General features: G+C 39.8%; 1 protein-coding gene across 4 annotated transcripts in view; it reads left to right on the forward strand.

Annotated features, from left to right (window-relative positions):
* The window catches only part of LOC133554441 (microphthalmia-associated transcription factor-like), a 90,004-nt gene that overhangs the window by 26,271 nt on the left and 38,899 nt on the right, over positions 1 to 24,834 (forward strand). For 3 of the 4 annotated variants that reach the window (XM_061903216.1, XM_061903217.1, XM_061903219.1), the window contains one exon: positions 17,537 to 17,771. In XM_061903216.1, coding sequence (XP_061759200.1) covers positions 17,537 to 17,771 — 235 coding nt within the window. The remainder of the gene's footprint in view (positions 1 to 17,536; positions 17,772 to 24,834) is intronic. The other variant, XM_061903218.1, reaches the window with a different exon arrangement.

Genomic DNA, 24,834 nt, shown 5'->3' on the forward strand with positions numbered 1-24,834 from the left:
CTGGATTTATCTGAACTTTTTCATGAGAAACATCAACTGTGGCAAAAAGTGAAAACCTCACAAGAATTACGATACATAATTGGCAGCTATACAGGACTTCTAGAAATAAGGAAACTCAGGCTATAAATGAAGCAAAAACATGCTACTTCAAACAGCATCTGCTCATCAACAGTCCAAATCTTAAAATGTAATACACTTGAAAACAAAATCTTGCCACGACACCTTCCTTTTGTAGTTAAATGAATCAATCAATCAACGTTTATGTATATACCCCTTGATTACAAATGCCTCAAAGGTGATGGTATAGTCTCAAATAAGTCCAAAGTGGACCATTGCTTCGAAAAACATTTTGTCACAGCCATGCAAATACTGTATATGATAATACTAAATGCCGCCTCCTATAAATTATCCAGTTATTTCAAGATCTTGGTTCACTCATCCCTTTACAACTTTCAGTGTGTACAACTTTCTGATGTACTGGCAGAGCTTTTCAACTTGGACACCTGTATGCTAGACTCATTGTTGTAAAAGCTGGAGGTCACAGTATTGCAGCCCCCATCTGCAAACTGTAAAACCGTTTGTTGCTAGCGGGTGTGTTCCCCAAGAGTTTGGAAATCTGATGCAGTCATCCCACTCTTTAAAGGTGGTGACAACAAAGACTTGACCTGTTAAGGACCCATTTCCATTTTGCCCTGCCGTTCGAAAATGTTTGAAAAAAAAAATCCATAACTGAAAGAACATTTGAGACCATTAATGCCTTTAACATGCAGTCATTGAGGGTCGAGGACCATTTCTCAGACCCAGTTCCACTTTGCAAAGGTGTTCTGCAAGGTTTTACAATAAGTCCCAACACTCTTTATTCTTTATATGAACAATATAACCCACACTATTGAAAACTTTCTTTTACTTTTATATGCCGATGACACAATTATTTATACATTTAGCACCTCTCTCCTCACTGCTTTGTCTGACCGACAGACAAGTTTCACTAACATTCAGAATGCACTTTGTAGTTTACATATATTATAGATTAAGGGCCAGATTCACTAACATCCAAGCAGGCGCTAAACACACAACATAAAATTGCATGTACCATTTTTAGGTGTTTTGCATGTGATCTACTAACACTGTGAATCGCGTCACTAGCGTATTTGTGCGTCATAAATTACTCAAACTCAAGAAAATGCATAATGAAAAACATATTTTAATGTGGAAGATATATTATAGGAATGAATTTCCTAAATTAAAAAAAATATTAATATTAAAAATAAAAACGTCAACTGACACCAAAATACATCGGTTGAACTCATTTTAATCAGCACAAGTAATTTAGCAGCTATAAAATATATACAATGAAATTGCTCAATAGATGGTGTGTCTAATATTTTTTATATATTTCAGTCCAAATATGTTGAAACAAATATGCTGTCTGTCTTTGCAGCATGGACACCGATTCTTTCTCACAGCCGTGTGCGTCTGTGTCAGATAGCGCATCATCTTCAATTTTTACAAATAAGAATTTTTACAAGTAAGAATTGCAATTCATTCAAAAATGCATTTTATTTGATACCCGTTTGTATTTTACAGATATGCTTCAAAAACTCACTTTTAACAGTCAGACACCATATATCACGTTGCCATCCGCTTTGTCACCGGAGTTTCATTTAAACACCCACCACTGTAAACTGTACTCTCTGGTAAAATTTGCCCTTTTTTTCACTCACGCAGACAAAAACATTGCTCTCTGTTTTTTTATAAAACAGTCATTGGTAGGACTGTATCTTATATTTTCTCACTGTTCATCATTAAAACATTCAAACATCCCGAGCACACTCTTGGATCAAGCAGTTTCATTAGACTTTACATTACCACAATCCGGATAACTTTTGGTTGTTTCGTTTTTTTTCATTTTTCCTAAACAATCAACAAAATTTAAAACTCACATCCTTCATCCCAAAGCTAGTGAGGGAAAACATGCTTGACCGATGCACCTGTTTTAAACCTTTTTATTGTTTTTAACATTCAATTTATTACCGGTACATTACACTGCGCAGCGTGTTGTGTATTTACATGTGATTTTTTTCTGATTTAATACTGTTTGTCAACTGCCTCTTTGATCACGTTGGCATTTTCAATTACATTTTTTTCTTATTTGCCTTTACCATAAATAAAGAATAAATAAATACATTTGACTGAATGGTTTCATTACTGTTATGTTATAAAGCTTTGGCAGGCCGGATTTGACGAGTGGGCTACCTTTTGAGGGCCTATATGGACTAAACCTTGCAGAGCATAACTTACCAATAGGGAATCATAACACCAAGAGAAACAGTATCTATGTGTGTTTGGAATATGTGTGTCGGTGGGCAGTGTGTGTCGGGTACACACTCTTCCCCTCAGCTTGGGTTTGCTCAGACGGGGGCTGGTCCCCTTCCAAGGACTCTGGATGGCGATTGGAGAGCACGGGCCGGGCCCAGGTGCCTCCCCCTTTGACACGCTTTCTGTGCAGCACCAAGCGGCATGACTTTCACTGGACTCCAAGGGCGGGCGGTGCACCTTCAGGAATAAACAAACAAATATGGAGGCTGTTGGCGTGCAAATGTGCAGACCCTGCTCATTTGACTGTGTGTGAGTATGGCGGAACAGCAGCTGGGATATTGCTGGCATGTATTACAATTATGGATTGTGGAGTTGGAATCACGTCATTTGAGCATGTGTTGTTTGGGTTGGAAGAGCCTTAACCCCTATAAAAATAGTATTACAAGTGTTTACATACAAAGTAATATCCTTGCACTCACTTTAAAACACTGGAGGTCACTAGAAGTCTTCTTCTTTTCTGCCTTTTGGGATGATGCTGTTATATCATCCGCGTCCAATAGATAGCACTATTCATTGTTGTTCTTTGACAGTTCAAAGGGTAGAGGCACCTGTGCAACCTCTGGTTGTTGCTCTCCTACTTGTCTCTTTAATTGTGTTACTTTCATAGGACAGCTTTTTCTTTATCACTTTTCAGTTGTTTGTAGTCGTGAAAGCCTGATCATTGTTGTCTTAGTCAGTGTAAAGATAGGAACCAAGAGTTGAATTGGTTGGGTTCCCTAAGACCGCTCTGATTGTCTTTTTGGGTTCATGGCTTACAGTCATAAAAACATGAGAAGATGTACACATAATAAACCCAAGTAACGACCTACAACAAATCCAAGGGAGCTTTTTGCTTGTTTGGCATTAGCTTGGCTTGGTTCAGATGCTCCCAGTGGTCACACACACACACGTGCACACACACACACACACACACACACACACACACACACACACACACACACACACACACACACACACACACACACACAGGAGTCTTCAAATGGTCGTGACCATAAAAGATCGGTACCAAACTTGTACTTTTATAGATACCGACGGAATTCCATCGGTACTACCAAAGTACTGATTGACGTAAAATCAAATATTTTGATAATTTTTTTTTCAAAGGACATCACTTTGCAGGGCAACAAGCATTCAAGCAGCACTAAGAGTGGTTTGCCTCTATGTAATGTTCCAATTTTCCATGCCAACAAAGCAAGCTTGCCTGACAAAGTGCTTGTATACAGTATGGTTCTCCTTAGCTTGATGTTAACTTACATTAGATATGCCATGTACAGTACATGCTACTGATTAGCGTAGATAATTTTACATGGTGATGATCAAAATGACAACTAAGATGCATGCTACAATCAAACAGCTGGTATGAAATAAGTACAATACTTATAGTATAAACACTTTGTAGGGCTCAACAAAAGACCATTTAACTTAATGGCAAAGACTACTTCCTGGTTACGGCGACAAACCCAAGACTATACACTACTACTATTATCTAATGTAATGGAATTTCACCTACATGCAAAGTTTACTATATACCAGTTGCAAATAAGAAGTAAGAAAACTAGATACAACAACTGGACAGCACAGTTATCATAATCATCTTTTTTTTATTAACACTCAAAAATACCGAAAATTGGTACAGTACCATTGAGTACTGGTATCGATTACCAGGCATTGGAATTGATACCGGATCAGTTCAACTTGTATCAGTCTACTTGACCACAATGATCATTTGCATTTAATAAAGAAAATAAATAATGATACGGAGTGATGGTGGGATAGGCTCCAGCACCCCCGAGGACCCTGAGAGGGACAAGCGGTAGAAAATGGATGGAGAGACTACCATTGGAATAGTCTACCAACAGGTCGCTCGCATTCTGACAAAACGGTCAAAGTTTATTTGCTTCAGCTCTCAGTATTCCTTCCATCCATTTTCTACCGATTGTCCCTTTTGTGGTCCCGGGGAGAACATGCAAACTCCACACAGAAAGATCCCGAACCCCGGATTGAACTCGGGACTGTTTAGGACCTTCGTATTGTGAGGCAGATGCACTAACCCCTCTTCCACCGTGCTGCCCGCTCTCAGTATTGTAATTATTACATTCAGACTTTGTGCCTCTATTTAACAAATTACCACAAAATAGCATTGATACAATGATGATGATGCTTAAGTGGATATTAAGTATTACTGAAATAATCCCACTAATATAAATAAAACTATCCTTTGGTTTTGTCTAAGTAGTTCTTAAAGTGATGAAGTTGAAAACCCCTACCTCACCTGGTGAATTAAATGCGAATCAAAACCTGGTTGGTTGCCCTTTGCACAGCAAACGTCTAAATGATAAATGGGTTGTACTTGTATAGCGCTTTTCTACCTTCAAGGTACTCAAAGCGCTTTGACACTACTTCCACATTTACCCATTCACACACACATTCACACACTGATAGAGGGAGCAGCCATGCAAGGCGCCAACCAGCACCCATCAGGAGCAAGGGTGAAGTGTCTTGCTCAGGACACAACGGACGTGACGAGGTTGGTACTAGGTGGGATTTGAACCAGGGCCCCTCGGGTTGCGCACGGCCACTCTCCCACTGCGCCACGCCGTCCCCAGGGTATGAATAAATTTGCTCTCAACTTTATACATTAATATTGTTTTAAGGTGCCCCTATCTGGCAACATGTATGCTCTCTTTTTGAGATAAAAAAAACAAAAAAAAATTACCAAGGCATCTGACACAGTTGTACTTCATATTAGAAACCCAAAGAGGTCTGTTTATATCGCTGTCAATGTGCAATGAAAAGTAATCAGCTGTAAGGGTTGAGCTATGTGTTCGTGGCCACTTGAGGGCAGCAGAGTGGCTGAGATCACGATTTTCAGACCCAGAACTTCCTGCAATGTGAGCCTAACTTGCAACAGTTGCTAATTCATGCATGCAAGATGATGACTTGAGTTTTTAAAGCACGTTTCAGTGCACCCAGTTAACCTATAGCCCATGCTGGGTTTCTTTTCTTTTCTTGTTGATTGCTTGTCATGCACTTTAGATTTTTTTAAACAAATAGATATGTCCCTGCAGGGTCAGTTGCACACACTTTTCTTCCTTGCCTTCTAAACCTAGCAGTGAGCTGGTTTTTGTGCATTTTATTTTATTTTAATTTGATCTAACACCAACCCAGATCTAATACCGGGTTTAGTGACTTGGCTAATTTGATGTAAAAAAAGAAAGAAAGAAAGAAAAATTACTGCGTAAACTCTTGTTGAGGTCATATTGCTTTATTTTATGCCACAGTAGCGTCTGGTTAATTAAGGTATTTTGCTCGTTGGCTCATAATGTGAATGATCATGTGATCATTCCTTAAGAGATTTTCTACTCATCAACCAATTCCCTTTGAGAAAAAACCTTGTTCTCCAACACAACCAATCGAGTGAGGTTGTGACATAATGTTGAATGCTCTTGCGTGCCGGCTCTCTGTCTTGTTGCTGAATGTGTTTTAGCCCTATTTGCCTTGAACACTATATATTTCCAAGACTACAATTTAATTTAAATCTAGTTACCACATGCAGGAAAAATATTGCTCTAGGCATGGCCTGGGCCGTGTCAATATTATTACGCAATATAGTTTGCATAATTGGCTAAAAGCATGAGCATTATGTAAAAAAAAAAAAAAAAAAGGCAAAATCTGTATTATTAGTTATTAATATTGACATATTTTTCATGTTAAATTTAAGAGTGGAACGCTGAACATTATCCACGGTTCAAATCTTGTCTTGGTTTTAGGACACGGTTTTCAGTTCGGTTCGGTGTACATCGTTGTTCTTTTCAACACCCCAAAATATCATGTACCCCAATAATCCACTATTACTTTTTAGTAGTTGTGGGTTTTACAAAAATAAAGCAAAACTTGTGTAAGTGTCTACTGACAAGCTCTGAAAGCTTTCTGCTCAAACTCTCATTTTAAAACAAATATCAATAAGTTGCTTAACATGATTTCCAAGTGATGACAGCACATCTATCACCTGGAAGATAAAGTGTTACCTTCTGCAATGTGAGCCTAACTTGCAACAGTTGCTAATTCATGCATGCAAGATGATGACTTAAGTTTTTAAAGCACGTTTCAGTGCACCCAGTTAACCTATAGCCCATGCTGGGTTTATTTTCTTTTCTTGTTGATTGCTTGTCATGCACTTTAGATTATTTTAAACAAATAGATATGTCTTAAATCTTTAAAAAAAAAAACTTTTCTTGAAAAAAAATCTTAAATTACATTCTTTTTTTGCAATACATTTTAATTGTGGTTACTTACTAAAATTTAGGCATGTGAAATTTACGGGAAAATATCACTTCCGCTTGAAAAAAAATAACAATACAAATAAATCCTAACAAAACTTGTTGAACACTCGCTTTAGCCGCAGGTACCTGTTCCTCTTGCCTGAACGCCATACTGAGTCGCAGGACGGAGAGAAGATCAGGAGCACCGAAACAAGCTCGCTCGTCAGCTAACCATCTAGCAAGCTTACTTGTTGTCACCTCCGTTCACTCTCCGAGGCGCAACCTTGCCGGCTGTCTACTTGGCTGCTAATTATATTTGGATTAGGGCTGGGCGATATTGCCTTTTTTTAATATCGCGATATTTTTAGGCCATATCGCGATATATGATACGTATATATATTACGATATTTTGCCTTGGCCTTGAATGAACACTTGATGCATATAATCACAGCAGTATGATGATTCTATGTGTCTACTAGAGATGCATGGTTTGCGGTCACAACCGCGGAGTCCGCGGATAAACCGTGGGTCGGGCGGGTGACAAGACAAAAAAATGTATTTTAAATAGATTCGGGCGGGTGGCGGTTGAACCAATTCGGAAATATATATTGTAATAATCCCAGGAATGTAGGCTCATAAAACTTCTTCATTTGTCTTGTCATTATTGCACAAGATGTAATACAACCACACAACAGCTCTCATGTCTCTAACACTTTTCCCGGGACAATTCGAACTCTCACTTCCTGTCGATAACGTCACTTCACTATCTCTCCCGGAAGTCCCGCCCGCAGCCAAAGTCATTGGCTAACACCCCGTAGCCAGCCGCTACATTATACATAGTTAAATGTTATGTTGAAGAGGTTCATTTAGCCTACTGACGTGTATTTATAAATGGTTGATTTATATAGGCTAGTAGATAAAGTGTTGTACCTGACAACTCTTGATGGTACAGTCCATATAATACGTCACAGACAACGTCACGCTAACATCACGTGACACCTCTGATGAAGGCTGCAGAATTAAGGTAGCCCAAACTTGTCAGGTACAACACTTTACCTTACTAGCCTATAGAAATCAACCATTTATAAATAGTTCAATGTTGTTACCCACATACGAAAAACGAGCAGCACTCTTTGAAACAGTATGTGGGCATACTTTTATTTTGAAGTGTCTCGTCTGGTCTGTCGAAGGATGTAAGGAAGCTACTTCCGGGTATGGCCAACGAGGTATTTGTTTGTCACTAGTTGGTATTTTATTTGGTAAAATGTTTGATCCACATGCTGTGCATGTTATTATTTTTACGTTTGTAACGGGCTTTATTTATTACAGTTTTCACGGTGAATTTGAAGGGAAAGTAAGCCTTTAAATAAATCAGTTCAAGAAAGCCATTGTGTCTGTGCTATTTGGAGTGAGTTACACTTTCTAACCTCACTAGAGCCTTGCATCGTCTCTATTAGATATATAACAACGGGCGGGTGGTGGGCGGGTGTGGCTTTGATGAAATGTTGGTTCGGGTAGATTGCAGGTGGATGACGACTTTAGTGATGCGGTTGCGGATGACATAATTGCCTATCCGCGCGTCTCTAGTGTCTACATTAAAACATTCTTCTTCATAATGCATTAATATATGCTACTTTTAAACTTTCATGCAGAGAGGGAAATCACAATTGAGTCAATTGACCAAAAGTGTATTTATTAAAGTTATTAAGCAATGGCACAAACATTCAAGTCATTTCCAAAACATAAATTGCAAGATTGTCAGAGACATTTTAAGTATCAAATAAAAATGAGTTGCATAATAGGAAATCAAATAGTATTTGTCCTTCATTATGTGGTATGTTACTAAAGTTATGAAATCCTCTTCATTCTCTAGCGACTGACTTTTCAAATGATGCTACATATTAGCAGTAATGCTACTTTTTATAGCGATGCTTTTCCCCCCCACACTTGACAAATTACGGTTGTCTGCTCGACATATTCCAACTTGAAGCCGAACCACCGCCAGACGATGGAAACCCTGCTGTTTTTATTGGGAATTAATTCTTCCTTCATTTGTTACTAGATCCGCAGCATCTTTCTCTCGTACAGCTACGTTAGCAGCTAACGTTAGCCACGCCGCTACCTCTCTGCTGGGCGAGGGCGTGTATGTGACGTGTCACGTGACAGTTTGTGACATATGTAAGAATGTGAGCTTGATTGTCTGTGAGAAGGAGACACAGGAAAGAGCGAGGAGAGCCTGAAGTGTACGCCCGCAGCTAAAAGTCCTGCGTGAGAACGTACAGTATACTCGAATATTACGATATAGTCATTTTCTATATTGCACAGAGACAAACCCGTGATATATCGTATATATCGATATAACGCCCAGCCCTAATTTGGATGAATACAATCCGAACACTGTTAGTTCCGAACCAGCTGTAGTTCTAGAGCAGTGTGTGTTTCAACCTTTTTTGAGCCGAAGAATATTTTTTTCATTGAAAAAATTCAAAGTCACACCACCAACAGAAATCATTAAAAAATTCAACTCAATGTTGACAATGAAAAGTTGTCGTTGCAATTGTTGGGATATGACTTTAAACCATAACCAATCATGCTTTTTATGTCTTCCTTTGAGCGCTGTTCCCTGCACCTGCTTTGTTTTAGCAATCAAGACTATTCCAGTTGTTTTTATCTTTCTTTGTGGGGACATCGCTGATTGTCATGTCATGTTTGGATGTACTTTGTGGATGCCATCTCTGCTCCACACTCTGTAAGTCTTTGCTGTTGTCCAGCATTCTGTTTTTGTTTACTTTGCAGCCAGTTCAGTTGTGGTTTTGTTCTGCATAGCCATCCCTCAGCTTCAATGCTTTTTTTAGGGGCACTCACCTTTTGTTAATTTTTGTTTTCAGCATTAGATACGTTTTTACCTTCATGCTGCCTCCCGCTGTCGTCTTCATATTGTGACCACGACAAACCATGTTCCCGACATCTACAAAGCAGTTAGCTACCTGCTGCCACCAACTGATATGGAAGAGAATAGCACGGTTACTCTGCCAAGCTCTTGACAGTACAGACACTCAACAATGGCAGATTATTTGTGGATTATAATTACTTCCTTGCAAAAATTTTTTTTTACCCAAATAGCTGAAAATACATAATCTCCTAGGGCACACCAGATTGTATCTCACGGCACACTAGTGTGCCGCGGCACAGTGGTTGAAAAACACTGTTCTAGTGTATTCATTAGTAGTCAGCGAGAACGTATATTTTTGACGTGAAGAATTGTAAACAGAGGTCGCAACACCAAAAGTTTATTATCCGAGGGGCCATGGTTACAAGATAGAATTGCCAAATAGGAAACGTTTTCTGAGTTCTTTGCATGCATGTTGTATGATTTTTGTATTTTACTTCACATGTTCAATGATAATAATGTTAGTATTATATATTCTTTTTTCTACATTTAAAACCCTTCCTTGTGGTCTACTCAACATGTAATGGTGGTTCTTTGGTCAAAATGTTTCATAGATTATATTTTACAGACCATCTTCAAGTCGCTTTTTAACCGTCTCTTTAGGATGCACAGTTTTGTACGTGTCTCGATTTCGTCTTCTCCCCGTCATCTTTTTTGTACCGGCAGTTTTTAGCGCTTTTATAGCGAGTCTACTGATGAGTTAGAACTGTACGCTACTTTGTATTAGAAATGGCAACAGTGGAAGATGCATGTCCCACAACAAAAGGATAGAGAAAAAAAAGGAGCTTATTGACTACGGCGTCGGATACGATGGCGGACCTGCGCAAGTTTTAGGACTTTTATGACAAATACCCAACAGCAGGAACCAAAAGGTTAGAAAAGTTGGTTTTGCATATTAGGTCAAAACCAAACACAACATAATATTTAATAGGTTCTATTTTGGGTTCCTTTTACACACCATAATATTACTCTTATCTTGAAGCACAGTACGTCTGACTGACTAAGTTAGCCATAATGTGCCAAAAATCCATCAAGCGGTGCGACTTTGTAGCTTTCCAAAGTCTTACTAATTTTGACAGATTTTTGAGCGCTGTGTGTAATGTTTTATATTCTCAATAAAACATCAAAGTTTTGGGCTTGCTTGCTAGTGTTATACTGTATATCAAGCAGGTGTCATCCTGCAGTCCACACGTATACTATATATTATGTGTGACTGCCATCTACTGGTCACACTTATCATTACACCATGTGCAACATAAAATTGGTACAAGGTCGATAACAGTATAACAGCATTAATCTGCACATTAGGCGCTATTATTAGGTTATTAGGTGCACTGTGCATTTTTGAGAAAATTTAAATGTTTTAAGTAGAATACAGTATAGGGCTGGGCAATATATCGATATATACGATATATCGCAGGTTTGTCTCTGTGCGATATAGAAAATGACTATATCGTAATGTTCGAGTATACTGTACGTTCTCTCGCAGGACTTTTAGCTGCGGGCGTACACTTCAGGCTCTCCTCGCTCTTTCCTGTGTCTCCTCACAGACAAGCAGGCGCAAATTCTTACATACGTCACAAACTGTCACATCATACGTCACATACACGCCCTCGCCCAGCAGAGAGGTAGCGGCGTGGCTAACGTTGGCTGCTAACGTAGCTGTACGAGAGAAAGATGCTGCGGATCTGGTAACAAATGAAGGAAGAATTAATTCCCAATAAAAACAGCAGGGTTTCCATCGTCTGGCGGTGGTTCGGCTTCAAGTGGGAATATGTCGAGCAGACAACCGTAATTTGTCAAGTGTGGGGGGGGAAAGCGTTGCTATAAAAAGTAGCATTACTGCTAATATGTAGCATCGTTTTTAAAGTCACTCGCTAGAGAATGAAGAAAATTTCATGACCTTAGTAACATACCACATAATGAAGGACAAATACTATTTGATTTCATATTGCAGCTCATTTTTATTTGACACTTAAAATGTCTCTGACAATCTTGCAATTTATGTTTTGGGAATGACTTGAATGTTTGTGCCATTGCTTAATAACTTTAATAAATACACTTTTGGTCAATTGACTTGGTTGTGATTTCCCTCTCTGCATGAAAGTTTAAAAGTAGCATATATTAATGCAGTATGAAGAAGAATGTTTTAATGTAGACACATAGAATCATCACACTGCTGTGATTATATGCATCATGCGTTCATTCAAGGCCAAGGCAAAATATCGTAATGTATATCCTATATCACGATATGGCCTAAAAATATCGCGATATTAAAAAAAGGCAATATCGCCCATCCCTAATACAGTATGTAATATTTTCTTTTTGGATCAAAGCCATTAGATAACATTAATGTTGTCTGTCTATCTGTGTTGGCCATGCGATGAGGTCGCAACTTGTCCAGGGTGTACGCCACCTTCCCCACTAATACAGCTGGGATAGGCTCAAGCCACCCCCGCAACCCTGAGAGGGACAAGCAATAGGAAATGGATTGACGTTTAGTGTGTAATTTTGCACACAAATGGTTGAGTCCACTGATCGGGAAATTACAAAAAAATGCTCAACAAAAAATATAAATTATTTAGGCAGTAGGAACTAAACAAAAGGAAAAATAAAACATTAGATTTAGTCACTTGGATTTGAAATTCTGTGGAGAAAAACCCACCATTACTTTTGCAGACATGAGCTTTAAAGCGACTTGTAGGTTTTAGGTGAATTAAAAATAAACTATGTTAAATATAAAAATAAAGGTTAAATTAAGTTCTCTGTTCAGGAGTGGTTTTTCCTCTACCATTTGTTAAATCAATACTGTTTGTCTAGTTTTACTGACCTTATTAAGTTATTCGTTTGGCCTCTGTGGTGTTTGTCCGTCTATCTATCTAGCGATCTATCTCATCTATCTATCTCATCTAACTATGTAAATACATTTCAATTATATATTACAGACCAGATGTATTTTTATCCAGTTAGACTTGATGGACTTTAATAGGGCAATTGAGTAGTAGACAAACAGCATTCTAGGCAATATTGTTCATGCTACAGTGACTTGATAGCAGGAACTTTCAAATTCATGTTTTTTTTGTTTAGTTAATACAAAATAAAATTCTGAAATGCTTCAAGCGATATTGATATTCAATTGTATTTACAATTCTACAATTCAGTATCCCAATTGCATGCCATGACAACTACAACAAAAATACAATTATTGATCCAAATGAACTAAAAAAGTTTACTGACAATCCCATGTAGGCAAGATAAGGCCCAGACATATATCAACTAAAAAAATACATTTATCTCATACTTGCGCGACCCCAAAGGGAATAAGCGGTAGATAATGAATGGATGGATGCATTTTTTTTATAATTGCCCCAATATTTTTTTTAGCGTTTTCTTTTAAAAATACACATGTGTTTTTGCTCTTGTCCAGGGTTCAGTGTGTGTGTCTTCAGACAATGAGATTATATTCATCAGTTGAGATAAAGAGGGGGAATTATGGTATGTTAAGGGCTCAACACCCAATGAATACACGGCAGACCGAAGCTGTGTTTGACTCTGCCGGCTAATTAGTCCGATTACTGCACAGCTGGATTGGCCAGACGTTTTGCTGAGTTTTATCAAAAGGATCACTCATGGAGGCCTCATCCCGACAACTTCTGCTTCAGCAGAGACTCTCTATTTTAGGAGCGCAGGACTCTGTCTGGGGAGAAGACGTCTAGGTTTAAAGAGAGTGGAAAAACCTGAAACAGCCTGTTGTTCCTCTTTCTCTTATGCAAAACATTTTTGTGGGCATGATGAATTTAGCTAAATTTTTTTATTCTCGCTTTGAGTCCAATTCTTACCCTTACACTTATTTTTATAGCCCGCACAACTGATCACACTTGCGTGTATGTTAGATAAAAGAATGTGAAGAACAGCACAAACAACCAATAGGAGATGATTTCTTCCCATTTTAGTGGCTGGTGTAATTGTGTAACCTGTAACACTAAAAATGCAGCATGCAAGTAAAAGGCAGCTGTATGCAGAAAATAACCAAACTTTATTAAATTTTTAGCTCATAATAAAAGTTAAACATATTTGAACCCAATTTTTGTAGGGAGAAGTAATGAAAATATCAAGTATTTTGTACTTTCTTTCTTGGCATATGCCGCACGTTTACACAAAGCTGCATGGGAATCCTTTCAGCAATTTTAGCATAATCCTGAACACAAACAAACGGATAAAGACTTGAACATAAACTTACTAATTGTTACTACCTCCTCCTTGTACTTGGTCTGGGTAAAAAAAAGTTGTTGTTTTTTATCTTTACCCATAGTCCGTAATAATTTATAAATATGTGATAATAAAACAAAACATACAGCATAATAGGACAGTGTACCTACAATGTAACAACATGTACCTGTACTTGCTTCAATGGTCAACTTTCTTAGTACATTTTTCATCGTAAATTGTTACCGAAATTACAAGAGGTAAGCAGTGTGGAATTTGGAGCCGTGACTTGGAAACATCTTCTCCGACAGCTAGTTGGGACAACCCGGCAGCCTGCAGAGCTGTGTAGCACCACCAGGCTCTTCAGACCAAGTTAGACTCAGCTAAGATTGAAGCGGTCGTAGCACTACACTCCATTTCTATTTGTTCCGTTTATCATCTTTCATTATCATTAGTACCTCTATATTTTATAATTTACTATGTGTTTATTAGGTACGTGAAGCATATTTAGAATTTAAACCTAAATTATGTGTCTATGTATTTAGCTTGTTAGCTTTCTTTGTAGAGAGTAAACAATGGCCATTGTAGAGTTACAGTATTTGATTTAGTGTTGTCCGGATACCAATATTTTTGATAAAGTATTTCAATACTTGTCGGTACTTTTCTAAATAAAGGGGACCACAAAAAATCGCATTATTGGCTTTATTTTAGTAAAAGCCTTTATAGTGCATTAAACATATATTTCTTATTGCAAGTTTGTCCTTAAATAAAATAGTGAACATACTTGACAACTTGTATTTTATTAGTAAGTAAACAAACAAAGGCTCCTAATTAGTCTGCTGACATGTGCAGTCACATATTGTTCCTTTTTATCGTTTTGTCAAAATTATTAAGGACAAGTGGTAGAAAGGGACTCATTAATCTACTTGTTCATTTACTGTTAATATCTGCTTACTTTTGTTTTTAACATGTTCTATCTACACTTTTCAATCAATCAATCAATGTTTATTTATATAGCCCCAAATCACAAATGTCTCAAAGGACTGCACAAATCATTACGACTACAACATCCTCGGAAGAACCCACAAAAGGGCAAGGAAAACTCACACCCAGTGGGCAGGGAGAATTCACATTCAGTGGGACGCCAGCGACAATGCTGACTATGAGAAACCTTGGAGAGGACCTCAGATGTGGGCAACCCCCCCCCTCTATTTGTTATAATGTAATAATCACTTATTCTTCTGTTGTTTGATACTATACATTAGTTTTGGATGATACCACAAATTTAGGTATCAATCCGATACCAAGTCGTTACGTTGGTCATTATCAAAGTCCTCATGTGTCCAGGGACATATTTCCTGAGTTTATAAACATAATAAAAAATAAAAAAAGATGTTGTGATGCCAAAAAATATTGAAGTAATCATAGGAGTATCGACTTGATGCGCTACTGTACTTGGTATTGTTACAGTGGATATTAGGTGTAGATCCACCAATGCCGTTTTTTTACATGTGGACGCCGGTGAGCTGCGGTTTGTAGTGAAGCACGTTTAGCTATTCCTCGTCCTGCAGGGATTAGTGATTTAGAAGTAGCTAAAATGCTGCTAACCCAGGATGGACTTTAGCCGCTAGTTAGCTAGCCATGTCTCAAAGCACCTCTTTCTGAGGGCATTTTAGTGTTATAACTTCACCTTTATCTTTAGTTTTTAAGCCAAAATGTGTCCGTTCTCCCTTTTCTGTTTATGCACTTAGTCTGTTAGTAAGTACTCCATGATTGTGCGCTGCCGAACATGCTTGTCTGCTAGTAAACCAGCAACCGGTACTTTTCAGAGGCGGTATAGTACCGAATATCTTTCATTAGTATCGAGGTACTATACTAATACCGGTGTACCATACAACCCTAATTTGATCTGAATCTAATCTAATGATTACTACAGTAACTTGTATTGCAAATGATCCAAAATAAGAGGAGAATGTTGATGTCAACGTAGCATGAGGAGGGTTTGGAGTTGGGGAGCGAGCCAGAGAAGAGCGCTGGAGTAGTGTAGCCTGGCGCCTCAATGCAGCGTTATCATACTCACAGTCACTGTCAAATTTCAACATTTTAATGAGCGTCTCGATTACTCGCACATGGTCGGAAGTTACTTAACCCTGTAAATAGCGGCGATGTAACGTACAGTAAACGATTATACCGCATTTTTCAGTAGATATTGAAAAAACATGGATGCTGTTAGAGCTGCATATTTTGTTGATGTATATGTAACTCATAGAACAAAAACAACTTCAGTGATTCCTAAATATTGGAATTAAACTTTATAGAAGGTATTGTTTTTATTTAGATCAGGGGTCGGGAACATTTTTGGCTTAGGGAGCCATGAAAACCAAATATTTCAAAATGTATTTCCGTGAGAGCCATATAACATTTATTAATGTTATATTTATTGGGACGGCGTGGCTCAGTGGTAGAGTGGCCGTGCGCAACCCGAGGGGCCCTGGTTCAAATCCCACCTAGTACCAACCTCGTCACGTCCGTTGTGTCCTGAGCAAGACACTTCACCCTTGCTCCTGATGGGTGCTGGTTGGCGCCTTGCATGGCAGCTCCCTCCATCAGTGTGTGAATGTGTGTGTGAATGGGTAAATGTGGAAGTAGTGTCAAAGCGCTTTGAGTACCTTGAAGGTAGAAAAGCGCTATACAAGTACAACCCATTAACACTGAATACAACTAAATGCGTGCATTTTTAAGTAAGACCAACATTTTTAGAGTATAATAAGTCCCTTATTCTTTTTAATAAAATTGTTATTCTAAAGTTAACCAATACTAAATATAATACTTCTTACCATTAATGCAACATCTTGAACAGGTGCGATAGAAAACGGATGGTTGGATTAAAATGGATGAGAATGTTTTATAATTTGAACGTTATTTTTAACACTGTGATTACCAGCGGAATTATTCATTACTTATCATGTTAAGCAATGTCAGGTAAGATTTATCAGAGAGCCAGATGCAGTCATCAAAAGAGCCACATCTGGCTCTAGAGCCATAGGTTCCCTACCCCTGATTTAGATAGTGAAGGTGCCAAGTTAGGGGTTTTCCAATGTTTTAAGCATCTGACTTAAAAAAATATATATATATATAATCTATTGTGGTGTTGATTTATGAAAATGACGACAAATGTTCAACTAAATAATTTTTTTTTATGAATTTAAACTATTTAAAATTTGGCGGCATATGTGGACAAAGCGACCACTCAGCTCCTTGAGCTTGGAAATTTGCTCCAGAGTATTGGGTGACAAAAAAAACAGTATCTTCCGTATTTCTTGCATGTAAGGAAAAAATAACCATAAAAATGTTTGAAGTCTTTACTGTCATTGCAGACTGCATAGTGTACAATACTATTACATGATAAAGGAAATTGTATTTAGTTCATGGTGCTTTTTATCTGTTTTGTGATTTACTTTGATAAATCACCGCCTCCCAAAATCAGTATTGATCAGCTTTGATTCACCCTAAACATACATTTTCTCCTCATTCCCTCCTTCATTTCTGCTCTCCATCACTGCTAATCTCTCTCCTCTTTTGCTTGACCTCTCTCTCTCTCCGTCTGACCTCTCTCTGCCCTCTCTAAGTTCACTTTTAAGTTGATGCTCTTCTCCTCACATTTTTCGACTCCCTCCGCCCTTTTTTGCGCCGTCTGTCCTGCCTAATTCATCGAGCACCGTTTTCTCTCCCTCCGCAGCAGTCCGTCGGAGCACCGTGGATCCTCCAAGCCTCCGCTCAGCTCCTCGGCCACTACCTCGCGCATCTTGCTGCGACAACAGCTGATGCGGGAGCAGCTCCAGGAGCAGGAGCGGCGGGAGCAGCGGAGGCAACAGGCCTCTCAGTACCCACAAACCACAGCTGCACAGACCCCCGCCATCAATGTCACCGTCCCCGCCCCGCCCGCTGCACAGGTACCCATGGAGGTGCTGAAGGTAAGACACACTCTAGTTCTGGTGCTTGATGGCGTGGAAGAAAAAGGAGAATATGACACGTAGTGTGGTTATTCACTGATAATATTTCCATCTCTGGAATCAACATGTGTCATTGCTGCAGTCTGCAATGTATTTATAGGTTGTATTGACTGTGTAGACAGTCAGGCAATCATAGATTTACTTTGAGTGTGCGTAAAAAAAAAAAAAAAAGAAGACCAGGAGTGAGTGAAGTGTGCTAGAATGTGTATATGGGGATTATCTTTCCTGAGAGAATTCCTCTTTAATGCATGCTGTGCTTCCAGCCATTTGGATTTAGCCATCTTTAATCCTATTTGCTCAGCTACATTCACATCTTTTCATAGCTTTGATTCCCTGGCAGTGCGAGGGCCAGGAGACTCTTAAGGTATTTTTGTACAAGTGGAGGCTGTTGTGTTTGAGGGCGCACTTTAACACCGCTCTTTGGTAAGTTTTCATTTTGCCCTGTTGTCGCGCAAATATCAATAGAAATCGATTTGTTTCATTTCAATTCATGTTACAATTGTATTCTTTTCCGGTTGACGTGTGGCTGTTTAATATTGAAACTTAATTGCTAAGTGCTCAAATATAACACACAGAAAATTACTTTTGTCGAATTACATTTTGTATTTCTCTATTGTGTGTTTAGTACATTTTTAATAATCACTGCAGAACAAGACCGGATTTTTTTTTTTTTTAAGAAAAATTTAAAAAAGTAAGGTCTTGTTCTCATTTTATATTACTAATTATTATTAATTTGTATTGAATATGTATAAAATGTGTATAAATAGTATAAATACTCTTATCAAATACACTTTTACCATTTTGGCACAAATTTTTTGGCGGCAAAAAGTGGAACAAATTATTAACACATCGCTGGTTAAAACAAAACAAAACAAAAAAAAAGAGTATATTGTAGAATGGAATACAGAATATAGATAATGTTGTATAATTTATAAAGTTTCTTTGCTCAAAAAGACACATCAAAGTTGTATAATCCCGCAGTGGGGGTGTTGCAAAGGGCCAATACACTGGCAGCTATTGAGTAATCTTTGTTGAACTAAATCCATCCAGAGCACATTGAGAGATTTCATGGTTGCTTGCTCAGCCACACTTTCATCACCCTTGGATGTGTGTGGCATAGGCTAGCTATGGTGCTCCAATACAGTATATGGGCCGCAAACACTGGTCCTCTCACGCAGCATCGGCATAATCTGCAGCGCTTTGAGCGCTTTATGGCGCCCCCTTCTCAAACCCTCACCTTGTGTACAATACACCGAGTTGAAGTTATTTTTCTGCTCTGGCAAGAGCTTACAGACATTCTTCGCTGACTGAAGTCGCCAAACGAAAAGGCCATTTCAGCTTGGCGCTGTTGAGCTGGGTTAACCTACTCCCCTTGTCTGTGGCTAGATTAGCAGCGAGCGCGCAAAGATCAGGGGTACCAGGCAGAGCTGCTGGACCTCAAAAGTGCAAACATTAAGCTCAGATGAGTTTATCTAAAGACTGATTGGACCCTTAATTAACCAAGTGACCTCTAACCTCCCGGGGTATAAGCAAGGGATCAGTTTAGGGATCAAGACAAAGGAGAGCACTGCCTTGCCACACACCGAACACTAATTCAGTGAAGAATGCTCATAATTAGCCCGAGCCACTTTCATTCCACGGCATATTTAAGAGAAGAAAAAAAAAGTATGTCTTTGAAATTGTTGTAGGATAACTTCCTAAAAGGGTTAATGGTGATTTCTAGATTTTTTTTTCTCCATGGGATTTATGATACCACAAAAAGAACAAAGTCTGTACATTTTCTCGTGGATTACAAAATCACTAACTCGTGACCCATATGGCTCAGAAAGTAGGCAAAAAAGACACATATAAAGCAGCAATAATTTTATAACACTGAACGCTGTAATATTTACTTTTGACCCCTTAAAGCAATACTGCATATAATATAAATAGCAGTTATGGTGTTACTTTATTTAGAACATGCATACAATTACAATTAAAAAAAAAGAAAAAAAAAGATAACCCAAAAAAGAATCATGATGACTATACACAGACCTGTATTAGGAAAAATATTGTCTTTGTCAGTGCTATTAATCGTCTACTTAGTCGACGATTAATAGCAACGGCAAAGTTTATACTTTTCTTATAGCCCCTAAACTACGGCCCGAGGGCCGGATCTGGCCCTCCAGCGTATAAAATCCGACCCGCGGGAGGTCCCAAGTTAAAAATATAAATAAACAAATGTATTTGTATTTTTTATTTTTTTAAATCTGTCTTTTCTAATCCACTTTCAACCGCTGTTACTCTCGGTGTCTCCGAGCCACTCAGGTAAATCATTTTGTCTAAAAATGCATTTTCCCATCGATAACGTGACATCATTGCGCTTGGTGGTTTATATATATATATATATATATATATATATATATATATATATATATATATATAATATATATATATATATATATATATATATATATATATATATATATATATATATATACTACAGCGGCGCCATCTTGCGGAAAAAACATGGTTGTTGTTGAAGAACTAAGCTTCTTTATTTAACTTTAACTTCACTCGCCAAACTGCTTTGTTTTTTTATATTGATATCAAAAATTAAACACCAGTGTTTTTTTTGTTTTTTTTTACATTACTTGTGTTTTTTCATTCCACAAAGTAATTATTTTAACCATTCATTTGACACATGACTTTGTTAATGTTTTATGGTGTATAGTTAATTCCTATACGACATATTTCTGCTCAAACCCCCAATGGATCTGTCCTGATACATCATGTACATTTACACACTATAGTACATGTACATGTATGTATTTGTACACACATTAATACATGTACATGAAATACCTCTCTCTATGAAAATGTAATTTTAGACATAAAGGCATCATGTAATAAAAATATGACACGCTGATACCATTAATAAAAAAAACCCATAAATATTTGTCTTTAAATATATAGATCCAACATCTAGAGCATTTTTATGAGATGTTACAAATTAAATGATGTTCACAACCCAACACTGTTTTACTTAATACAGTGTATATATATATATATATATGTGTACCCCGCCTTCCGCCCGATTGTAGCTGAGATAGGCGCCAGCGCCCCCCGCGACCCCAAAAGGGAATAAGCGGTAGAAAATGGATGGATGGATATATATATATATATACATATATATATATATATATATATAAATATATATATATATATATATGTATGTGTGTGTATATATATACATGTATATATATATATATATATATACATGTATATATGTATATATATATCTATATATATATATATATATATATATATATATATATATATATATATATATATATATATAGATATATATATATATATATATATAAAAGTTTGCCTTGGTGCCCTAACATATTAGCCCTCCTTTAAGGCAACACTTGGCTATATATACAGTATATATATATATATATATATATATATATGTCTTGATTGGATTATCCAGAGAATAGTGCTCGATACCGTGGTAGAGTGCAATATGTAGGTGTGGGAAAAATCACAAGACTGAAGATGAAGTAGTCTTGTGATTTTTCCCACACCTACATATATATATATATATATATATATATATATATTATATATATATATATATATATATATATACATATATATATATATATATATATATATATATATATATATATATATATATATATATATATATATATATATATATATATATATATATATATATATATATATATATATATATATATATATATATATTCATACAGCCCGGCCCCCGGCCACATTTTTTAACCCAAAGTGGCCCCCGAGTCAAAAAGTTTGGGGATCCCTGGTCTGCTTGAATGGTGTGTAATAGTGGTGGACCTGCCAGGACTCATCTTGTATTAGCGCTCCAGGAAGTGCTTATACAAACTTTGCTGCACTGATTAGATAGGTATGTTGATTTTTAAAATATGATGTTCAGTTTTTTCCCCAGAAAAATTGTTAGTTAAGGTGGTGACTCTCCAGGGGGAGGGGACCGGAGAAGGTGGTGGGTGGGTGTAATGATCGGTGTAACTTGGCCTGTCGCCATCACGTCTCCACCTCGTCGCTGCCACCACAGCCTGAGGGGCAATAGACTTCAGACTGTAGTAAAATAGGCCGGCTTTGTTGCGTGGAGAAGCCTCCAACTTTTGGTTGTGTTTTCCGCTCCATTTGCTACATGATGATATACAATATCCATCCATCCATCATCTTCCGCTTATCCGAGGTCGGGTCGCGGGGGCAACAGCCTAAGCAGGGAAACCCAGACTTCCCTCTCCCCAGCCACTTCGTCTAGCTCTTCCCGGGGGATCCCGAGGCGTTCCCAGGCCAGCCGGGAGACATAGTCTTCCCAACGTGTCCTGGGTCTTCCCCGTGGCCTCCTACCGGTTGGACGTGCCCTAAACACCTCCCAAGGGAGGCGTTCGGGTGGCATCCTGACCAGATGCCCGAACCACCTCATCTGGCTCCTCTCGATGTGAAGGAGCAGCGACTTTACTTTGAGTTCCTCCCGGATGGCAGAGCTTCTCACCCTATCTCTAAGGGAGAGCCCCGCCACACGGCGGAGGAAACTCATTTCGGCCGCTTGTACCCGTGATCTTATCCTTTCGGTCATGACCCAAAGCTCATGACCATAGGTGAGGATGGGAACGTAGATCGACCGGTAAATTGAGAGCTTTACCTTCCGGCTCAGCTCCTTCTTCACCACAACGGACCGGTACAACGTCCGCATTACTGAAGACGCCGCACCGATCCGCCTGTCGATCTCACGATCCACTCTTCCCTCACTCGTGAACAAGACTCCTAGGTACTTGAACTCCTCCACTTGGGGCAGGGTCTCCTCCCCAACCCGGAGATGGCACTCCACCCTTTTCCGGGCGAGAACCATGGACTCGGACTTGGAGGTGCTGATTCTCATTCCGGTCGCTTCACACTCGGCTGCGAAACGATCCAGCGAGAGCTGAAGATCCCGGTCAGATGAAGCCATCAGGACCACATCATCTGCAAAAAGCAGAGACCTAATCCTGCGGTTACCAAACCGGAACCCCTCAACGCCTTGACTACGCCTAGAAATTCTGTCCATAAAAGTTATGAACAGAATCGGTGACAAAGGACAGCCTTGGCGGAGTCCTACCCTCACTGGAAATGTGTTCGACTTACTGCCGGCAATGCGGACCAAGCTCTGGCACTGATCGTACAGGGAACGGACCGCCACAATAAGACAGTCCGATACCCCATACTCTCTGAGCACTCCCCACAGGACTTCCCGAGGGACACGGTCGAATGCCTTCTCCAAGTCCACAAAGCACATGTAGACTGGTTGGGCAAACTCCCATGCACCCTCAAGAACCCTGCCGAGAGTATAGAGCTGGTCCACAGTTCCACGACCAGGACGAAAACCACACTGTTCCTCCTGAATCCGAGGTTCGACTATCCGACGTAGCCTCCTCTCCAGTACACCTGAATAAACCTTACCGGGAAGGCTGAGGAGTGTGATCCCACGATAGTTGGAACACACCCTCCGGTCCCCCTTCTTAAAGAGAGGAACCACCACCCCGGTCTGCCAATCCAGAGGTACCGCCCCCGATGTCCACGCGATGCTGCAAAGTCTTGTCAACCAAGACAGCCCCACAGCATCCAGAGCCTTAAGGAACTCCGGGCGGATCTCGTCCACCCCTGGGGCCTTGCCACCGAGGAGCTTTTTAACTACCTCAGCGACCTCAGCGACCTCAGCCCCAGAAATAGGAGAGACCACCACAGATTCCCCAGGCACTGCTTCCTCATAGGAAGACGTGTTGGTGGGATTGAGGAGGTCTTCGAAGTATTCCTTCCACCTATCCACAACATCCGCAGTCGAGGTCAGCAGAACACCATCCGCACCATACACGGTGTTGATAGTGCACTGCTTCCCCTTCCTGAGGCGGCGGACGGTGGTCCAGAATCGCTTCGAAGCCGTCCGGAAGTCGTTTTCCATGGCTTCCCCGAACTCTTCCCATGTCCGAGTTTTTGCCTCCGCGACCGCTGAAGCTGCACACCGCTTGGCCTGTCGGTACCTGTCCACTGCCTCCGGAGTCCTATGAGCCAAAAGGACCCGATAGGACTCCTTCTTCAGCTTGACGGCATCCCTCACCGCTGGTGTCCACCAAGGGGTTTTAGGATTGCCGCCCCGACAGGCACCAACTACCTTGCGGCCACAGCTCCGATCTGCCGCCTCGACAATAGAGGTGCGGAACATGGTCCACTCGGACTCAATGTCCAGCACCTCCCTCGTGACATGTTCAAAGTTCTTCCGGAGGTGGGAATTGAAACTTTGTCTGACAGGAGACTCTGCCAGACGTTCCCAGCAGACCCTCACAATGCGTTTGGGCCTCCCAAATCTGTCCGGCATCCTCCCCCACCATCGCAGCCAACTCACCACCAGGTGGTGATCGGTAGAAAGCTCCGCCCCTCTCTTCACCCGAGTGTCCATAACATGAGGCCGCAAATCCGATGACACAACTACAAAGTCGATCATGGAACTGCGGCCTAGGGTGTCCTGGTGCCAAGTGCACATATGGACACCCTTATGTTTGAACATGGTGTTTGTTATGGACAAACTGTGACGAGCACAAAAGTCCAATAACAAAACACCACTCGGGTTCAGATCCGGGCGGCCATTCTTCCCAATCACGCCTCTCCAGGTGTCACTGTCGTTGCCAACGTGAGCGTTGAAGTCTCCCAGTAGGACAAGGGAATCACCCGGGGGAGCACTTTCCAGTACTCCCTCGAGCGTTCCCAAAAAGGGTGGGTACTCTGAACTGCTGTTTGGTGCATAAGCACAAACAACAGTCAGGACCCGTCCCCCCACCCGAAGGCGGAGGGAGGCTACCCTTTCGTCCACCGGGTTGAACTCCAACGTACAGGCTTTGAGCCGGGGGGAAACAAGAATTGCCACCCCAGCCCGTCGCCTCTCACTGCCGGCAACGCCAGAGTGGAAGAGGGTCCAATCCCTCTCGAGAGAAGT

The sequence above is a fragment of the Nerophis ophidion genome, linkage group LG06 (assembly GCF_033978795.1).
Source record: "Nerophis ophidion isolate RoL-2023_Sa linkage group LG06, RoL_Noph_v1.0, whole genome shotgun sequence".
Taxonomy (NCBI): Eukaryota; Metazoa; Chordata; class Actinopteri; order Syngnathiformes; family Syngnathidae; genus Nerophis; species Nerophis ophidion.